Raw genomic sequence first — 18,155 nt, forward strand, 5'->3', positions numbered from 1 at the left:
CGCCTCACAGCAAGAAGGTCCTGGGTTCGAGCTCCGGGGCCGGCGAGGGCCTTTCTGTGTGGAGTTTGCATGTTCTCCCCGTGTCCGCGTGGGTTTCCTCCGGGTGCTCCGGTTTCCCCCACAGTCCAAAGACATGCAGGTTAGGTTAACTGGTGACTCTAAATTGACCGTAGGTGTGAATGTGAGTGTGAATGGTTGTCTGTGTCTATGTGTCAGCCCTGTGATGACCTGGCGACTTGTCCAGGGTGTACCCCGCCTTTCGCCCGTAGTCAGCTGGGATAGGCTCCAGCTTGCCTGCGACCCTGTAGAAGGATAAAGCGGCTAGAGATAATGAGATGAGATGAGAACATCATCAGATTTTCACACAAGTCCTAAAAGTACAACCCCGATTCCAAAAAAGTTGGGACAAAGTACAAATTGTAAATAAAAACGGAATGCAATGATGTGGAAGTTTCAAAATTCCATATTTTATTCAGAATAGAACATAGATGACATATCAAATGTTTAAACTGAGAAAATGTATCATTTAAAGAGAAAAATTAGGTGATTTTAAATTTCATGACAACAACACATCTCAAAAAAGTTGGGACAAGGCCATGTTTACCACTGTGAGACATCCCCTTTTCTCTTTACAACAGTCTGTAAACGTCTGGGGACTGAGGAGACAAGTTGCTCAAGTTTAGGGATAGGAATGTTAACCCATTCTTGTCTAATGTAGGATTCTAGTTGCTCAACCGTCTTAGGTCTTTTTTGTCGTATCTTCCATTTTATGATGCGCCAAATGTTTTCTATGGGTGAAAGATCTGGACTGCAGGCTGGCCAGTTCAGTACCCGGACCCTTCTTCTACGCAGCCATGATGCTGTAACTGATGCAGTATGTGGTTTGGCATTGTCATGTTGGAAAATGCAAGGTCTTCCCTGAAAGAGACGTCATCTGGATGGGAGCATATGTTGCTCTAGAACCTGGATATACCTTTCAGCATTGATGGTGTCTTTCCAGATGTGTAAGCTGCCCATGCCACACGCACTAATGCAACCCCATACCATCAGAGATGCAGGCTTCTGAACTGAGCGCTGATAACAACTTGGGTCGTCTTTCTCCTCTTTAGTCCGAATGACACGGCGTCCCTGATTTCCATAAAGAACTTCAAATTTTGATTCGTCTGACCACAGAACAGTTTTCCACTTTGCCACAGTCCATTTTAAATGAGTCTTGGCCCAGAGAAGATGTCTGCGCTTCTGGATCATGTTTAGATACGGCTTCTTCTTTGAACTATAGAGTTTTAGCTGGCAACGGCAGATGGCACGGTGAATTGTGTTCACAGATAATGTTCTCTGGAAATATTCCTGAGCCCATTTTGTGATTTCCAATACAGAAGCATGCCTGTATGTGATGCAGTGCCATCTAAGGGCCCGAAGATCATGGGCACCCGGTATGGTTTTCCAGCCTTGACCCTTACGCACAGAGATTCTTCCAGATTCTCTGAATCTTTTGATGATATTATGCACTGTAGATGATGATATGTTCAAACTCTTTGCAATTTTACACTGTCGAACTCCTTTCTGATATCGCTCCACTATTTGTCGGTGCAGAATTAGGGGGATTGGTGATCCTCTTCCCATCTTTACTTCTGAGAGCCACTGCCACTCCAAGATGCTCTTTTTATACCCAGTCATGTTAATGCCCTATTGCCAATTGATCTAATGAGTTGCAATTTGGTCCTCCAGCTGTTCCTTTTTTGTACCTTTAACTTTTCCAGCCTCTTATTGCCCCTGTCCCAACTTTTTTGAGATGTGTTGCTGTCATGAAATTTCAAATGAGCCAATATTTGGCATGAAATTTCAAAATGTCTCACTTTCAACATTTGATATGTTGTCTATGTTCTATTGTGAATACAATATCAGTTTTTGAGATTTGTAAATTATTGCATTCCATTTTTATTTACAATTTGTACTTTGTCCCAACTTTTTTGGAATCGGGGTTGTAGATAAAGAGAACCCAGTTAAACAAATGAGATAAAAATATTATACTTGGTCATTTATTTATTGAGAAAAATGATCCAATATTACATATCTGTGAGTGGCAAAAGTATGTGAACCTCTAGGATTAGCAGTTAATTTGAAGGTGAAATTCGAGTCAGGTGTTTTCAATCAATGGGATGACAATCAGGTGTGAGTGGGCATCCTTGTTTTATTTAAAGAACAGAGATCTATCAAAGTCTGATTTTCACAACACATGTTTGGGGAAGTGTATCATGGCACGAACAAAAGAGATTTCTGAGGACCTCAGAAAAAGCGTTGTTGATGCTCATCAGGCTGGAAAAGGTTACAAAACCATCTCTAAAGAGTTTGGACTCCACCAATCCACAATCAGACAGATTGTGTACAAATGGAGGAAATTCAGGACCATTGTTACCCTCCCCAGGAGTGGTTGACCAACAAAGATCACTCCAAGAGCAAGGCGTGTAATAGTTGGCAAGGTCACAAAGGACCGCACGGTAACTTCTAAGCAACTGAAGGCCTCTCTCACATTGGCTAATGTTAATGTTCATGAGTCCACCATCAGGAGAACACTGAATAACAATGGTGTGCATGGCAGGGTTGCAAGGAGATATCCACTGCTCTCCAGAAAGAACATTGCTGCTCATCTGGTTTGCTAAAGATCACATGGACAAGCCAGAAGGCTATTGGAAAAATGTTTTGTGGATGGATGAGACCAAACTAGAACTTTTTGGTTTAAATGAGGAGTGTTATGTTTGGAGAAAGGAAAATACTGCATTCCAGCATAAGGACCTTATCCCATCTGTGAAACATGGTGGTGGGAGTATCATGGTTTGGGCCTGTTTTGCTGCATCTGGGCCAGGGCTGCTTACCATCATTGATGGAACAATGAATTCTGAATTATATCAGCGAATTCTAAAGGAAAATGTCAGGACATCTTTCCATGAACTGAATCTCAAGAAAAGGTGGGTCATGCAGCAAGACAATGACCCTAAGCACACAAGTCATTCTACCAAAAATGGTTAAAGAAGAATAAAGTTAATGTTTTGGAATGGCCAAGTCAAAGTCTGGACCTTAATCCAATGGAAATGTTGTGGAAGGACCTGAAGCGAGCAGTTCATGTGAGGAAACCCACCAACATCCCAGAGTTGAAGCTGTTCTGTACGGAGGAATGGGCTAAAATTCCTCCAAGCCGGTGTGCAGGACTGATCAACAGTTACCAGAAATGTGTAGTTGCAATTATTGCTGTACAAGGGGGTCACACCAGATATTGAAAGCAAAGGTTCACATACTTTTGCCACTCACAGATATGTAATATTGGATCATTTTCCTCAATAAATAAATGACCAAGTATAATATTTTTGTCTCATTTGTTTAACTGGTTTCTCTTTATCTACTTTTAGGCCTTGTGTGAAAATCTGATGATGTTTTAGGTCATATTTATGCAGAAATATAGAAAATTCTAAAGGGTTCACAAACTTTCAAGCACCACTGTAGACACAGACAACCATTCACATTCACACCTACGGTCAATTTAGAGTCACCAGTTAACCTAACCTGCATGTCTTTGGGGGAAACCGGAGCACCCGGAGGAAACCCACGCGGACACGGGGAGAACATGCAAACTCCACACAGAAAGGCCCTCGCCGGCCGCGGGGCTCGAACCCGGACCTTCTTGCTGTGAGGCGACAGCGCTAACCACTACACCACCGTGCTGCCCCTCTTCTAATCATATTCTATTTCTAAGTTAGTAAGAGTCAGACAAAAAAAAGTCAGACAAGTTCGTTAGAATCTAACCTCTGGTCTGGTGATCTAACCTTGTCAGCTATAGGGTCGTCTTGCTGCCATCCAAAATAGTCCGCCATTCGTCCCTGGCGACCATCGCGACGGGCGATCTGAACTTTATCTTGGTGATTTTCTGATATTTTTTCTTCGTAGTTTGGCTTTCGCCATTTCCACCAACGGAACTTCATTTCATTATCTCATTCAAGAGAACATAAAGTTAAAGACGAGCAGGTGATAAATGCAGACACAAAAAAACAAACAAAATGGTTGAGTGTCGCGGGTTTTCTCGTTTTCTCGCGCGTATCATTAATAGCGCCATCTGTGTGCTTTATCGGTAACTGCTAAGACATTGAGTGGGCTCAAGTGTGTACCCTGCGGCGTACCGAATTCCGCTCGATTCATATGCGCGCTTGATTTGCACGCACATGCCTCCGGCATTCACTCCAATCCCCCGTTACGCTGATCAGTGTACCGACCGGGGAATCGGCATATACCGCGGGGTACACATTTGAGTCCACCCATAGAATGTCAGACACGAAAAGCAGAAAGTCAACTATTAATTTTCGTCAACATAAATGTATTAGGGTGGCACGGTGGTGTAGTGGTTAGCGCTGTTGCCTCACAGCAAAAAGGTCCGGGTTCGAGCCCCGTGGCCGGCGAGGGCGTTTCTGTGCAGAGTTTGCATGTTCTCCCCGTGTCCGCGTGGGTTTCCTCCGGGTGCTCCGGTTTCCCCCACAGTCCAAAGACATGCAGGTTAGGTTACCTGGTGACTCTAAATTGACCGTAGGTGTGAATGTGAGTGTGAATGGTTGTCTGTGTCTATGTGTCAGCCCTGCGATGACCTGGCGACTTGTCCAGGGTGTACCCCGCCTTCCACCCGTAGTCAGCTGGGATAGGCTCCAGCTTGCCTGCGACCCTGTAGAACAGGATAAAGCGGCTAGAGATAATGAGATGAGATGAGATGTGTAGTAAGGGTGGGCGGAAGATTTTTATGTTGTCAGCTGGAGGTCGGGAGGATTTTCTAAATGTTCCCTAAAGCGGGAGATCTCCTGCCCACGGCAGGAGAGTTGGAGCCTCTGAAATAGCCTCTTGCCAACCAAAACATCATGACGTTACGGCGAACGCTCCTGTATCATTTCAGATTGTCTATATGAAACGGTCCGTTCTATCCGGGAAATCGGGCAACACAACTTATTTACAAAAACCTAAGAAAAACAGAGTTAGCTGCTTTTGCTTCCTGATTCCTTCATTGCTTCTAGATTTGCACAGTCTCAAAAAAAAAGCTTTTAAAAAATCGCATATAGCACCTTTAAAATGTAACCCACTGCTTATATTTAAAATAATAATGATAATAAAAAAAAATATATATATATACTCCGTTCCACTAGGTGGCGCTGTGTGTCCTGTTCTGCTGTTTAGTAAAGACAAGAGATGATGTGTGTTTATGAATGGGTGCACTTCGGGCTTTTGAGTAACGACCGAGACTGTATACTACTCCATATAGTATAGTACACTAGACTAGTACACACCCAGTGGTATGTGTTATTTTTGCATACTATGTAGTGCGGAAGTGTGCAGGTTCTATGTGCAGTTCCTCGACTCTAAGCTTCTCTACCTCTACCTTCCTCTGTCTTTCATTTGGATGCATGGCCTTGTCTTGTGGGTTTGAGTTTATTTCTGGTGTGTATGCTTTAAAATGGTTTATAATGTAACCAGTGATGTGTAGAGGAGAACTTCAGAACTCTGAATCTGGTCTGAACATTTTACTGATCTCAACAAAATATAGTGTGTGTGTATATATATATATATATATATATATATATATATATATATATATATATGAAAGTCCAAGCTTTTGTTCCAAATATGATCTGGTTTAATTAGTGCCAGTGTTGGTTGTCATGCTTGCTTAAATTTTTTTTTTTCCTTTGACCCAACTGTGTTACTCTTTGTTTTGTTTTGTTTTCTGAATTAATTACATTATGTATATTCAGGAACCAGTTTATCCTGGTCAGGGTGGCAGTGGATCTGGAACATATCCCAGGAACACTAAAGGTGAGGTATGGATACAGCATGAAAGGGACGCCTGTCTTTACCACACACACACGTTCACATGTTTATTCACAACTTCGTGGCAGCCAATTGTTTTCAGAAGGTGCGAGGAAACTGTCAGATAGACACGTGAAACTCTACACAGACTAACCCCAGCTTGGGTTCAAACCACTCCATCCATCATGCCACCTTTGTGAATGCAGATAAAGCCAAAATACTAATGTTTCATAACTGCTAGGTATCATCTCATCTCATTATCTCTAGCCGCTTTATCCTGTTCTACAGGGTCGCAGGCAAGCTGGAGCCTATCCCAGCTGACTACGGGCGAAAGGCGGGATACACCCTGGACAAGTCGCCAGGTCATCACAGGGCTGACACATAGACACACAACCATTCACACTCACATTCACACCTACGGTCAATTTAGAGTCACCAGTTAACCTAACCTGCATGTCTTTGGACTGTGGGGGAAACCGGAGCACCCGGAGGAAACCCACGCAGACACGGGGAGAACATGCAAACTCCGCACAGAAGGGCCCTCGCCGGCCACGGGGCTCGAACCCGGACCTTCTTGCTGTGAGGCGACAACGCTAACCACTACACCACCGTGCCGCCCTGCTAGGTATTATTTGGAGGTAATTTATGAACATTGTGAATGTGATCATTGTTTTGGCAGAGAATGGAGCAGTCACTGATGCCTCGGGAATCTGGCCAGTACGTGGCGGAGCGGAGCCGGGATGTCTTTGTGGACGAAGAAGGCGTTAAGAAGGTGGCAGAGATGCTCTACACTCTGAGAGACAGTGAGGTGTTCACGGCCAGTGGCTGGAAGATGATGAACCCGCTTGCTCCTTCTCCGGACACAGATGAAGCCATTAACTGGGTGTTTGTGACAGACACGATGAACTTCTCCTTCTGGCCTGATCGAGAGGACCAGCAGTGTGAAGTGAAGCACAGAGGAACCACATATCGTGGCTACATGTCTCTGTGTGCAGCTGTTACCAGGGCTATGGACGAGGGTAAATGATGCTGTACGAGGCACTCTCTAGCCATGATACTCATCTACTAAGTTACCTTTAACCTTTACCTCATTGTTTTACCTCCTTTCCTCATAGGTGTGCCTATAACCGACCCTGCCTACTTCTCCCAGATGAGTGAGGATGACCTGGCGCATGTCCTTCGGTCAGATAACGACACACCCATGTCCATGCTGAAGGAACGTCACCAGGCCCTCACTGAGGCTGGCCGTGTGCTCATGCAGCATGGCGGATCTTTCCGGAGCTTCATAAGCCATGGGGAGAATGATGCTGAGAAAATGGTGCAGTACATTGTGGATAACATACCCTCCTACAGGGACGAGGCCACCTTTGAGGTATACAGAAATACCGTACTAGTATGACCGCGCTTTCTCAGTAACATGACAAGCTACGTGTTTTTGTTACTTGCGTAATTTCCTCGTCACCAAATAAATGTGATGTTGATAAACCAGGGCAAGAGGATTTCCTTCTGTAAGAGGGCTCAGATCCTTGTGGCAGATTTCTGGGGGATCATGGAGGCCAGAGGTGAGGGGAACATACCCAACCTGGACTACCTGACCATGTTTGCTGACTACAGAGTGCCACAAGCTCTCGTCTACCTGGGGGCACTACGCTACTCAGAAGCTCTCATGGAGGCACTGAAAAAGGGTAAGGGTGGGTTGTGCCTGTTTTTCCCATGACCCAGGTCTTATTTATTAAGAGGGGGCTCTCACGTCATCTCTACCTAAAGTGAGCAATGCAGCAGTGCCTTAGTCATTTCGTCTGTCCCGATCTCTCACCTTCTCATCTGTACAAACAGATGAGTTTCAAAAACTTTATCCTTCATGCTAACACCACTGTACTTGTCATCTCGTACATCTCTTATTACTATGATGTTGAATCTCACTGGTAGGGCTGAAGGACTTGAGTTCAATCTGGTCTCGAGATGATTTCTGTATTGACTTGGAATTGTCTTTAACTTCTTGGCATTTGTACTTGGACTTTGTATTTGGACTTGTCTCTTTGGGTATTGGTCTCCTCCCCAAAAAAAAATTATCTTGGTCTTGACCAACAGTTTTTAAAATAATGTTTGCATTGTCTGTTCTTTTCACTTGCACAAAGTTTGACAAGAAATAATTCTTGCATAATGCTTATGGGGAAATCCTTCTTGTAGATTCCTTCTAATCATTGGCACAATGCACAAATGAGTTCGACAAGTTGAAGTGCAAGCTTGGTCTTGAAAAAGATTGGATAATTTGCAATTTATCTTGACTCAGTCACGCTTCCATTGGGTCTTGATCTTGTCTTGACCTGGGCACCCTTAAGATTTGGTCTTGTCTTGGAGCTATTTGTAAAACCTGACCGGTGTTCTTTGTTATTCTGATTAAACACCATTGTAACTGCACTCACAATGCTCCCCTGTGACATCAGTGTAGGAGACAACCACCAAGTAGGAAAATACACCACCAACCAAGAAATTAGCACCAGAATTGCCAAACATGTCCCAACATTGGTCAATATACAGGTACTAGACATATTTACTGTATTTCAGGGTGGAATTTTAAAAACTATAGACCAATTATGAAGTGAAGAACAAATAATACCAGGATCAGACTACGTATTGTAATCTTTTTTTGTTTCTCATGATGGTCACCATGTCAGATTCAGCAATCATAGCGCCGCCAAGTCTTGCCTGGGAACACTACAAATTTGACCGCAACCAATCAAGAAATTGTTAATCATGGTTATCAAGGAACATGTTGTAGGAGTTGTCAAACAAGGCCATCCATTATCTGTAGCCACTTATCCTGTTCTACAGGGTTGCAGGCAAGCTGGAGCCTATCCCAGCTGGCTATGGGCGAGAGGCGGGGTACACCCTAGACAAGTCGCCAGGTTATCGCAGGGCTGATACACAGAGACAAACAACCATTCACATTCACACCTATGGTCAATTTAGAGTCCCCAATTAACCTAACCTGCATGCCTTTGGGGGAAACCGGAGCACCCGGAGGAAACCCACACAGACAACATGCAAACTCTGCACAGAAAGGCCCTTGCCGACCGCTGGGCTCGAACCCAGGACCTTCTTGCTGTGAGGCGACAATGCTAATCACTACACCACCGTGCCGCCCCAAACAAGACATACAATTCTGACATGCTAGACTTTTCATTGGGGTGTTCTTGGGTATCCCAGATGCCACATCGCTGTCATTCTATTATGTCACACAACACCACCCGTTCTTCGTGCCAGATTTTCGTATTCTGGCCCGACACTGGAAATTTGTCTTCGGGCTGAATTCGTGTAGTATATTCTTCACATGCTACTTTTATGTTTAGGTGTTGCCACGAGCAACTTTAGTTACTTTCGAGCTGTTTTCTGTTTCCAGGTGAGTTGCTGAGTTCAGGTGAACGTAGAGAGGTGGAAATTCGTGGCTGTTCAATCTGGTGTGTGGAGAAAATCAAGAATCACCTGTGGCGGCTTGTGTGGGAGAGAGATGGGAAGAGCTGTGCCATAAACTCTGCTCTCATCGACTTTTATCTTTGGCCTTATGCAAAGCAACATCATGAAGAGATGGCTCACATTCCCATACACCACACGCGTTGTATATATTATTGAAATGCCTACAAAATCCTTTATATGAGTGATTCCACGCTTATGGGTACTGAAATGGGGACATGAACTTATTTTTAAAAATTCACCTAAAACCATTTCTTTTTTTTTACCATCAGGTCACAAAACATGTAATCTTTAATGAATGATATGTTAAAAGATAACTTTAATTTTCTGAGATGTAATAAAAACATATTTATATGCCAAAGTCAGAACGTAACAGAAGTGTTGTGGACATATATATTCTCAATTTTAACAATGTAGAATTACTTTTTGAAACATAGGAAGGTAATGTTTTAGCAAATATAATTAATAAACATGTGTAGTAGAATAAACATACACATTCTTTCAATAAGATTAACATGGTATATAGCTAGATTGTAATTAATTTCTAACAGACGCGAGATGGACAATCGTAACAGAAGTAATGTAACAGACATCATTTTGGAACTCATAGGCTTGACTTTGGCATATAAATATGTTTTTATTACATCTCAGAAAATTAAAGTTATCTTTTAACATATCATTCATTAAAGATTACATGTTTTGTGACCTGATGGTAAAAAAAGAAATGGTTTTAGGTGAATAAGTTCATGTCCCCATTTCAGTACCCATAAGCGTGGAATCACTCTATATATATATATATAAATTTTAAATAAAATCCCATATAAATGACTGTACGTATTTGCTTGTGTCTGTTTGAATAGAAATCTGAGGTAAATGTGTGACGTAAACGTGTACTAAAAAAAAAAATTCTGAAACGCTTTGCTGCTGTTAAACGCGTTTGAGCCACTCCGGCTGCCGTAGAGACTGTTGCAGACAGTTTGCGGTAACCTCCGGCGGTTGTACAAGATTTCAGAAGGTAAAAGTTTATTTAGGTTATTCACGTCAGACATGTGTTCTAGTCGATATGAAGGGTGTTTGGGAATTATTTGAGATAAAAATATGTCGATAAAATACCAGAACTATTTTTATTTCTGAGAAGAAGAATGCTGAATAGTGGAAAGTAGTGACGCGGCGAGCTAGGTCGATAGCTAGCTAATTAGCTAACAACGCTAAACAATGCTAGCGTTAGTTGTCTTTTGTTTTATTTTATTAAAATACCAAACATACACTTAAAAAAAAGAAGCTATTTGTGGCTGCACCAAACCAGCACATGATGCTTATTAATTATAAAGAAGGCAGTGCGTGTTTTATAGCTGTTTTTGAGGTCCATACTGTGTTAGCATTTTTATTGAAGACACGGTATATACTGTAAACATCCATGTATACAGTAGATATGGCACGACTGTGCAGCTTGGCTGATTTATCGTCATAGCCATGACGTCATAATTCATCGTCTACATCCTCACGACGTTGCGGTCCATTAGAACCAAAACCCTACGTCATAAGGCCAGCTTCTTCCTCACTGGAGCTGGCTTCATCGACAAGATCAGAGACCCCACTGACTCCAACTTCACACTTTCAATCTGTAGCATTAAAGCTAGACTGCCTTTCAGATTTTTCAAGTGTAAGTAATTTTCCCCGACACCCAATTATTTTTGATTAGTGGACCGAATTCGAATCACAGACTTACAATTTTATTAAGGTTTTTTTTTTCTTCTAATAGAACAATTAATTTAGGGTCACGTGGCCCTAAACTCTCCACTATTTTTTATGACCCAATTCAAGATAATACGTCATGCATGACATGGTGGGCTTTCCCCGTTCATGTAAAGCCCACCGCACACCTTCCCGACTCGCTTACGATTTTGTCGGGCCGATTAAATCGCTTGCGAATCGTAAATGTGTGCGGGTGCACCTCGTAGCCGATTTCATCGGTTCTCGGTTGCTCGGTTCAGATCAAACTGGTCTTGATGTTTTCATACGCGACCTCGTACGCAACACAATCGGTAGTGTGTGCGGCGTGACTACGATCTCATCGGTGACGATAATTTTAAACAGCCAATTGGAGTGCCAGGATTGATCACATGTGGACTGCAGACCGGGAAGCACGACTTGTCACTTTCGGAAGCGTCCACCTGTCTTTATGAGATTAGTTTACCTGATTACAGCAAACGGGAAAAGAGGAGCGAGGCTATGGCTGTAATCGTGTCAGCTTTGAAAATGCCTGGTAAAGTATTATAGACCCCTTTCACTGACGTCACCCGAAACCGGAAGTAAACAGACCCTGCGCCATTTTGGAAGACCAACAAACTCGTGATAAGGGGATAATAACGGCAGCGGTATGTGAACCCACGAGAAGAAAGTGGAGTGGCAAACGACTTAAACAAACAAATCTGAGCTGTTTTATTTATGATTTATTGGCCCAACAGTAGACTTGAAAGAAACCTGTGTGAGACTTTGCAAAAAACTGGATATAATGGATAAGTCTGTGCATGATCTGCGGACACTTTGAGGTAAGCAAACGCAAGAAATTCAGATTTAAAACATGCTAAAGTGGCCCCAAGTTGATAACTGTATGAGGAGCAAGCCTCCCAGACTTCTACAATTTAATAATAATAATAATTTAGGATGGTTTGAGGCTTGCTCGCTGCTGCCAGGTTGGTTGTTGAGTAGCCTGACTGTTTTTGTTTTTTTTTCCTTGCGTGTGGTATCATTGTTGACGCGAGGTTGTTTTTTGAACATGCCAATGCGGACACGATTTCCCCTGATGAGTTATGACTTCAGACGCGATGCGTGTGTGGAAGTGTGGAGTCCGCGTGATATGTGCATAAGATAGGCTTCTCATGTGTTTGGAGATCCGCGCTCCGAGACAAGCGCAAGCACACACACCCCCAAGGGAAAAAAAGGGGCCCCCCGAAAATATCGGCATAGTTCAAACACTGAGTGTAGGCACTGGGTGTAAACAACAAATAGTTTACAATGTCTGGGTAGCAAACAGATGGCAGAATTGGTGTCCGGTCCTCCTTATGTTTCCATTCTCCCTTGCCCCGAGTCTTATCATATGGGTCGAACCCAGCAATCACAGCCAGTTTCTCCACATACCGTGCCCTTTCTGCAACTGGTAATGTACTCACATAACCAGAATTATCATCCATTGTGTCACTTTACTCTCGCTCGTACTTTGTGAGTGCATGTACTTGGTCTTCCAATATGGCGCCTAACAAAATCTCGCGGCGCGGTGATGTCATGTGAAAGGGGTCTTTGTCCGGAATCCTGGAACAAGTTGAATTTTAAGAACGCTTGAACAAATTAGAATCAGTTCTTATTATTGATTTGTCTAGTTGGGATTATTATCCCTTTTTTATTCTAATATTTGAAATGTAATACTTCTCATATGTATGTGTGTGTACACAACCCCAATTCCAAAAAAAAGTTGGGACGCTGTGTAAAGCATGAATCAAAACAGAATGAGATAATCTACAAATCATGGAAACTCTCTATATTTCTTTGAAAATAGTACAAAGACAACATATCAAATGTTGAAACAGAAATTTTATTGTTTTTTGAAAAAATATATGCTCATTTTGAATTTGATGTCAGCGACAAGTTTCAAAAAAAGTTGGGACAGGCAACGAAAGACTGAAAAAGTTGCATAATGGTAAAAAAAAATAATAATTTGGTTAATTGGCAACAGGTCAGTAAGATGATTTGGGTATAAAAAAGAGCATCCCAGAGAGGCGGAGTCTCTCAGAAGTAAAGATGGGGCGGGGTTCACCGCTCTGTGAAAGACTGCATGGGCAAACAGCGCAACAATTTAAGAATAACGTTCCTCAATGTAAAACCACAAAGAATTTGTGGATCACATCATCTATGGTCCATAATATCATTAAAAGATTCAGAGAATCTGGAGAAACCTCTGTATGCAAGAGACAAGGCTGAAAACTGACACTGGATGCCTGTGATCTTCAGGCCCTCAGGCGACACTGCATTAAAAGCAGACACGTGTCTGTATTGGAAATCACTGTATGGGCTCAGGAACACTTCAGAAAACCATCGTCTGTGAAAACAGTTCATTACTGCATCCACAAATGCAAGTTAAAACCAGATATAAACAATATCCAGAAACACCGCCACCTTCTCTGGGCCCGAGCTCTTTTACGATGGACTGAGGCGAAGTGGAAAACTGTCCCGAGGTCTGACGAATCAAAAGTAGAAATTCTTTTTAGAAATCACGGACACCACGTCCTCCAGGCTAAAGAGGAGAGGGACCATCCGGCTTGTTATCAGTGCACAGTTCAAAAGCAGCATCTGTGATGGTATGAGGGTGCATTAGTGCACATGACATGGGTAGCTTGTACATCTGGGAAGGCATCATTAATGCTGAATGATATATACACGTTTCAGAGCAATATGCTGCCATCCAGACTAAATCTTTTTCAGGGAAGGCCTTCCTTCTTTCAGCAAGATAACAACAAACCGCTTTCTGCACATATTACAACTGCATGGTTCCGTAGTAAGAGAGTCCGGGTGCTAAACTGGCCTGCTGCAGTCCAGACCTGTATCCTAGTTAAAAAATTTGGCGCATTATGAAGTGCAAAATACAACAAAGGAGACCCTGAACTGTTGAGCAGCTGAAATTGTATATCAGAAAAGAATGGGACAACATTTCTCTTTCAGATTTACAACAATTGGTCTCCTCAGTTCCCAAACATTTACAGTGTTGTTAAAAGTAGAGGTGATGCAACACCGTAGTAAACACGCCCCATCCCAGCTTTTCTGAAATGTGTTGCTGACATCAAATTCAAAATGAGCATATATTTTTCAAAATTTCTCAGTTTCAACACTTGATATGTTGTCTTTGTACTATTTTCAATGAACTATAGGGTTTTCATGATTTGCAAATTATCGCATTCTGTTTTTATTTACAGTTTACACAGCGTCCCAACATTTTTGGAATTGGGGTTGTAATATATATATATATATATATTACACACACAAAAAATGTGTGTGTGTGTGTGTATATATATATATATATATATATATATATATATACACACACACACACACACACACACACACGTGTGTGTATGTCCCCCGGACATAGCGGCTAGCTGTTGGGACATGGAATAAATAAATATTTATTTATTTATTTATTTGAATTTATTTTATATAAAATCACATGATATCTTGAACACATGACCATCTGTTTAGGCTGAACGTGTACGATGTCTCACAAATATGTGCGGGGAATTTTGAACCGATCAAATCAGGCCCGTATACTCATAACCGATCGCCCGACACACGAAGCCTCGGTGAAATCGGGAAGGTGTGCGCTGGGCTTAAGGCATTGTGGAATACAAATATGAAACAAGTGAGAAAAATAGGTACCCTATGGGTACATGTGGCTACTGCATATAAATAAAATCGTTTTCTGATACCATGTCTATACCGTAAATATAGCGCATATATATTTACTCTATGAGGCAGTAGCCACAAAAATGAAGCGTAGTCCAAAAATCAAATCAAAGTCCTTTGGAAGCTATGTGGTGCATAGGGCGGGGCTGATCTCCGTTTCCATAGCCCTCAGCCTCTCGCCTATTACATAGCTAGGGTTACAGTGGGGGCCTAGTCCTCTGGTAATGGCGAGAGTTTGACACCCCAAATGGTTTGCCAGTAGGTACCATTTTTATGATGGTCTTTGGTATGACCCGAGCGTGAGTAGATCTCCTGATCGAGAGGCAGACACGCTAACCACTAGGCCGACTCGCGGTAATCCAAAAATGAACAATTTAAAAATATTGTAAAATATACCAAGTGTTTGTACTTTATATTATTCTACTTAAAGTTTTCAAAACTGAAACCTCCGAACCAAGGCTGACGTACACACGCTGTCGCCATGACCCAAACTCTTATTTCCCGGAAAAGGCCTGGTGCTAGAGCTCAGTGGTCTCAATACTCTTTTTGATAACTTCCTGTAACAACTTGGAAGTGCGTCATATCTACATCACATTTGGGACCACTGGCCGAAGAAGGCGAGGAAAAGGGGACAACCTGGAGTATTTTAAAATATGAACACACTTTCCCTTGGTAATAAGCATAAACATGTCTGAAAGCGATTTCTTTAGTCCATTTATTTTGAACGGTGAACCGAATTGTATACACTCACCGGCCATTTTAATCGGAACATGTGTATGTGCAGTGCACAATTGTTACACTCATTCTTACAACACGATGACATAGTGGCCACAAAAATGGAGGATGTGAGTGTGCGAATGAAACCCGAAAGACCGACTACAGTAACAGAAAGCGAGAAGAAAAGACGTTATGTTGCGAAGGAAAGGAAACGCAGGACCAAACTAATAAATATCGGCGGTCCGCGAGCACCTCGATGTGATCAGCTGTTCGTTTAGCGATAGAATAATGGAACTGTCAGTGCACGGTCAAAGATAAACCTGCGCGTGTGCACACATGTGGACTTCCTCTGTCTGCTTGACTGCGCGAAGTGAGCAATTTCATGCACATTATTTGCTCAGGAATCCCCTCAAATTAAATAACTTCCCAGCTACAGAATGTCCTGATAGTTTGTGAGATGAAATAAACATGTATCACAATGACCAAATTTCAGAGGGGACTAAATTTCACCGATTTTATGAAATCGAAAGGCCATCTCGCTTTAATGCACTTCATCTCTGAACTGCCATTTTGCACGTTTCATGGTCATGACATACATCTTCATTTAACCCGTTGCATGTGTTCTCTTCTCACGCATTCATGTCATGACTCTTCTTCATCTTCCTTATGTGACTTTATGCACTCCGGGACATACTGTACAGCTTGGACTTCAGAACAACCCATGCTCATACTCCTTAAATATACCACTTTTCAAATTTGTATATTTTAGATTCTTAGTTTTATTCTCGTACGGTGGTGTAGTGGTTAGCGCTGTCGCCTCACAGCAAGAAGATCTGGGTTCGAGCCCCGTGGCCGGCGAGGGCCTTTCTGTGCGGAGTTTGCATGTTCTCCCCGTGTCCGCGTGGGTTTCCTCCGGGTGCTCCGGTTTCCCTCACAGTCCAAAGACATGCAGGTTAGGTTAACTGGTGACTCTAAATTGACCGTAGGTGTGAATGTGAGTGTGAATGGTTGTCTGTGTCTATGTGTCAGCCCTGTGATGACCTGGTGACTTGTCCAGGGTGTACCCCGCCTTTCGCCTGTAGTCAGCTGGGATAGGCTCCAGCTTGCCTGCGACCCTGTAGGACAGGATAAAGCGGCTACAGATAATGAGATGAGATGAGTTTTATTCTCTTTATATAACTACTTTTGTCTTTTTTTTTTAATTCTTCTATCGTAACTGTTCAAGTACCAACCACCAAAGCAAGTTCCTTGTATGTGATAACATACTTGGCAATAAACTTGATTCTGATTCACGGTGTAGTTTTGAGACTTGTCCTTAGCACGAATAGGACCGCAGGTTTAATTTCTCTCACCTGTTTATTTCAGACGCATCACAGCAGACGTCTCGATTCCAGCTCCATCATGGCATCAACGCTGATCTCCGTCCCGACAACGGCGTCACGCTTCGCCCTGCTGCAGGTGGACTCGGATTCAGACAGCGACTCCGACACGGGAAAAGCCAAATCGTCTCGAGAAACCGGCAAATCCTCACGATCAGGGAAGTCTGCTGGCGGCAAGAACAATCAGAACACTGACAAAAAGAAAGACAAGAAGAAACGGAAGAAGGAGCAGCAGCAAAGTGAAACCAATGAGGTGACTAAAGATAAAGTCCACCCTTCCATTCGGAAACCTATTCAGTGTCCTCATATTGATGTTTTCATGATCCATTAAGTGTTTGGTTGATGCTGTATTTTTCCAGCGACGTTCAATATCTTCCTCGCTGACGTGAGCGATTAGCCCCACTGGCACCACCAGTAGAACAGCAGGTAGTCGATCAGCATTGTGGGTAACGCAGGACCAAAATGAAAATCGACCAATATGTCGATGAAAGAAGTTTAAAGGTGCTGACTGCAAAGTCATCTGAAGTTTTCAAATTTTTTTTTATTGTGTGTGGCATTTTCCTGTGTCTCGCAAGAACAATATCACGAGGACGAGATGTGATCATTTTGATGTCCTGAGGGTCGCGTTTCTCTGTTTTGAGACTGTTTTCCGACCTCTTGAGGTAAACTGTACAGCCCTACAGAAACAACCGAACACGAGGAGCTTTAACCAAAAGCATAACTACGGAGCTGCGTCACACCAAGATGGCGACACGCGGAAAACATCATGACTCTGTATCAACCTCAGAGTTCTGAGTCGCGGGGATGTAATTTGTGGTTGACATTCGCGAATATATCCGTGAAACAAAAGCTGAATATACGGTATCTTTTCTCTGTTACTGCTTTTGTGTTCTCGTTTCTTTCTCCGTAAGATCAAAACATTCAGTGTATAACTCCATACTCGCTACTGTGGAGTCGAGCCCATGCATTCGAAGGCTAAGATAGCTAAGCGCTAGCTAGAATGATTTAGTTATCTGTCCAGGAAAATGACGCGTCATCTAACCTCGCTCTATCTTGCAGTTGCACTCACTAGGCAGGCTTTCCTTTTCTTTTCCGCTGGCGGGAGAGCCGAGTCCACCGTGTTTGCCCACGCCGACTTGTTTTGGTTAAAAGTAGGTCAAACAAAACACGCCCCATGGTGATCACGTGATACCGTCGCTCGCTTGCTTCGGCAGTCTCCGGAATCGTAAAACGCGGGACGCTTTTTATCTCGGCAAAATATTTCCACACAGGATACACGGGGTGGGGGTGTGTGCA

General features: G+C 42.8%; 2 protein-coding genes across 6 annotated transcripts in view; both read left to right on the forward strand.

Annotated features, from left to right (window-relative positions):
• The first annotated feature begins 5,230 nt into the window (after positions 1–5,230).
• qng1 (Q-nucleotide N-glycosylase 1) lies at positions 5,231–9,548 on the forward strand. 4 transcript variants are annotated; one of them, XM_060930727.1, is made up of 6 exons: positions 5,231–5,321; positions 5,781–5,841; positions 6,515–6,854; positions 6,951–7,207; positions 7,325–7,520; positions 9,239–9,548. In XM_060930727.1, the coding sequence occupies exons 3-6, from the start codon at positions 6,518–6,520 to the stop codon at positions 9,466–9,468; spliced, it is 1,020 nt and encodes a 339-aa protein (XP_060786710.1). In that variant the 5' UTR covers positions 5,231–5,321; positions 5,781–5,841; positions 6,515–6,517; the 3' UTR covers positions 9,469–9,548. The 4 variants fall into 4 exon arrangements, with proteins under 4 accessions (XP_060786710.1, XP_060786708.1, XP_060786707.1 ...); XM_060930725.1 differs by lacking the exon at positions 5,231–5,321 and adding an exon at positions 5,353–5,466; XM_060930724.1 differs by lacking the exon at positions 5,231–5,321 and adding an exon at positions 5,353–5,445.
• Positions 9,549–10,255: 707 nt separating this feature from the next.
• The window catches only part of gkap1 (G kinase anchoring protein 1), a 31,621-nt gene continuing 23,721 nt past the window's right edge, over positions 10,256–18,155 (forward strand). The window contains exons 1-3 of one of the 2 annotated variants that reach the window (XM_060931408.1): positions 10,262–10,324; positions 11,778–11,861; positions 16,846–17,112. In XM_060931408.1, the coding sequence (XP_060787391.1) occupies positions 11,841–11,861; positions 16,846–17,112 (288 nt within the window). In that variant the 5' untranslated portion in view covers positions 10,262–10,324; positions 11,778–11,840. Of the gene's footprint in view, positions 10,325–11,777; positions 11,862–16,845; positions 17,113–18,155 lie in introns of both variants that reach the window. The other variant, XM_060931409.1, reaches the window with a different exon arrangement.

This window comes from Neoarius graeffei, chromosome 10 (assembly GCF_027579695.1).
Source record: "Neoarius graeffei isolate fNeoGra1 chromosome 10, fNeoGra1.pri, whole genome shotgun sequence".
Lineage (NCBI taxonomy): Eukaryota > Metazoa > Chordata > Actinopteri > Siluriformes > Ariidae > Neoarius > Neoarius graeffei.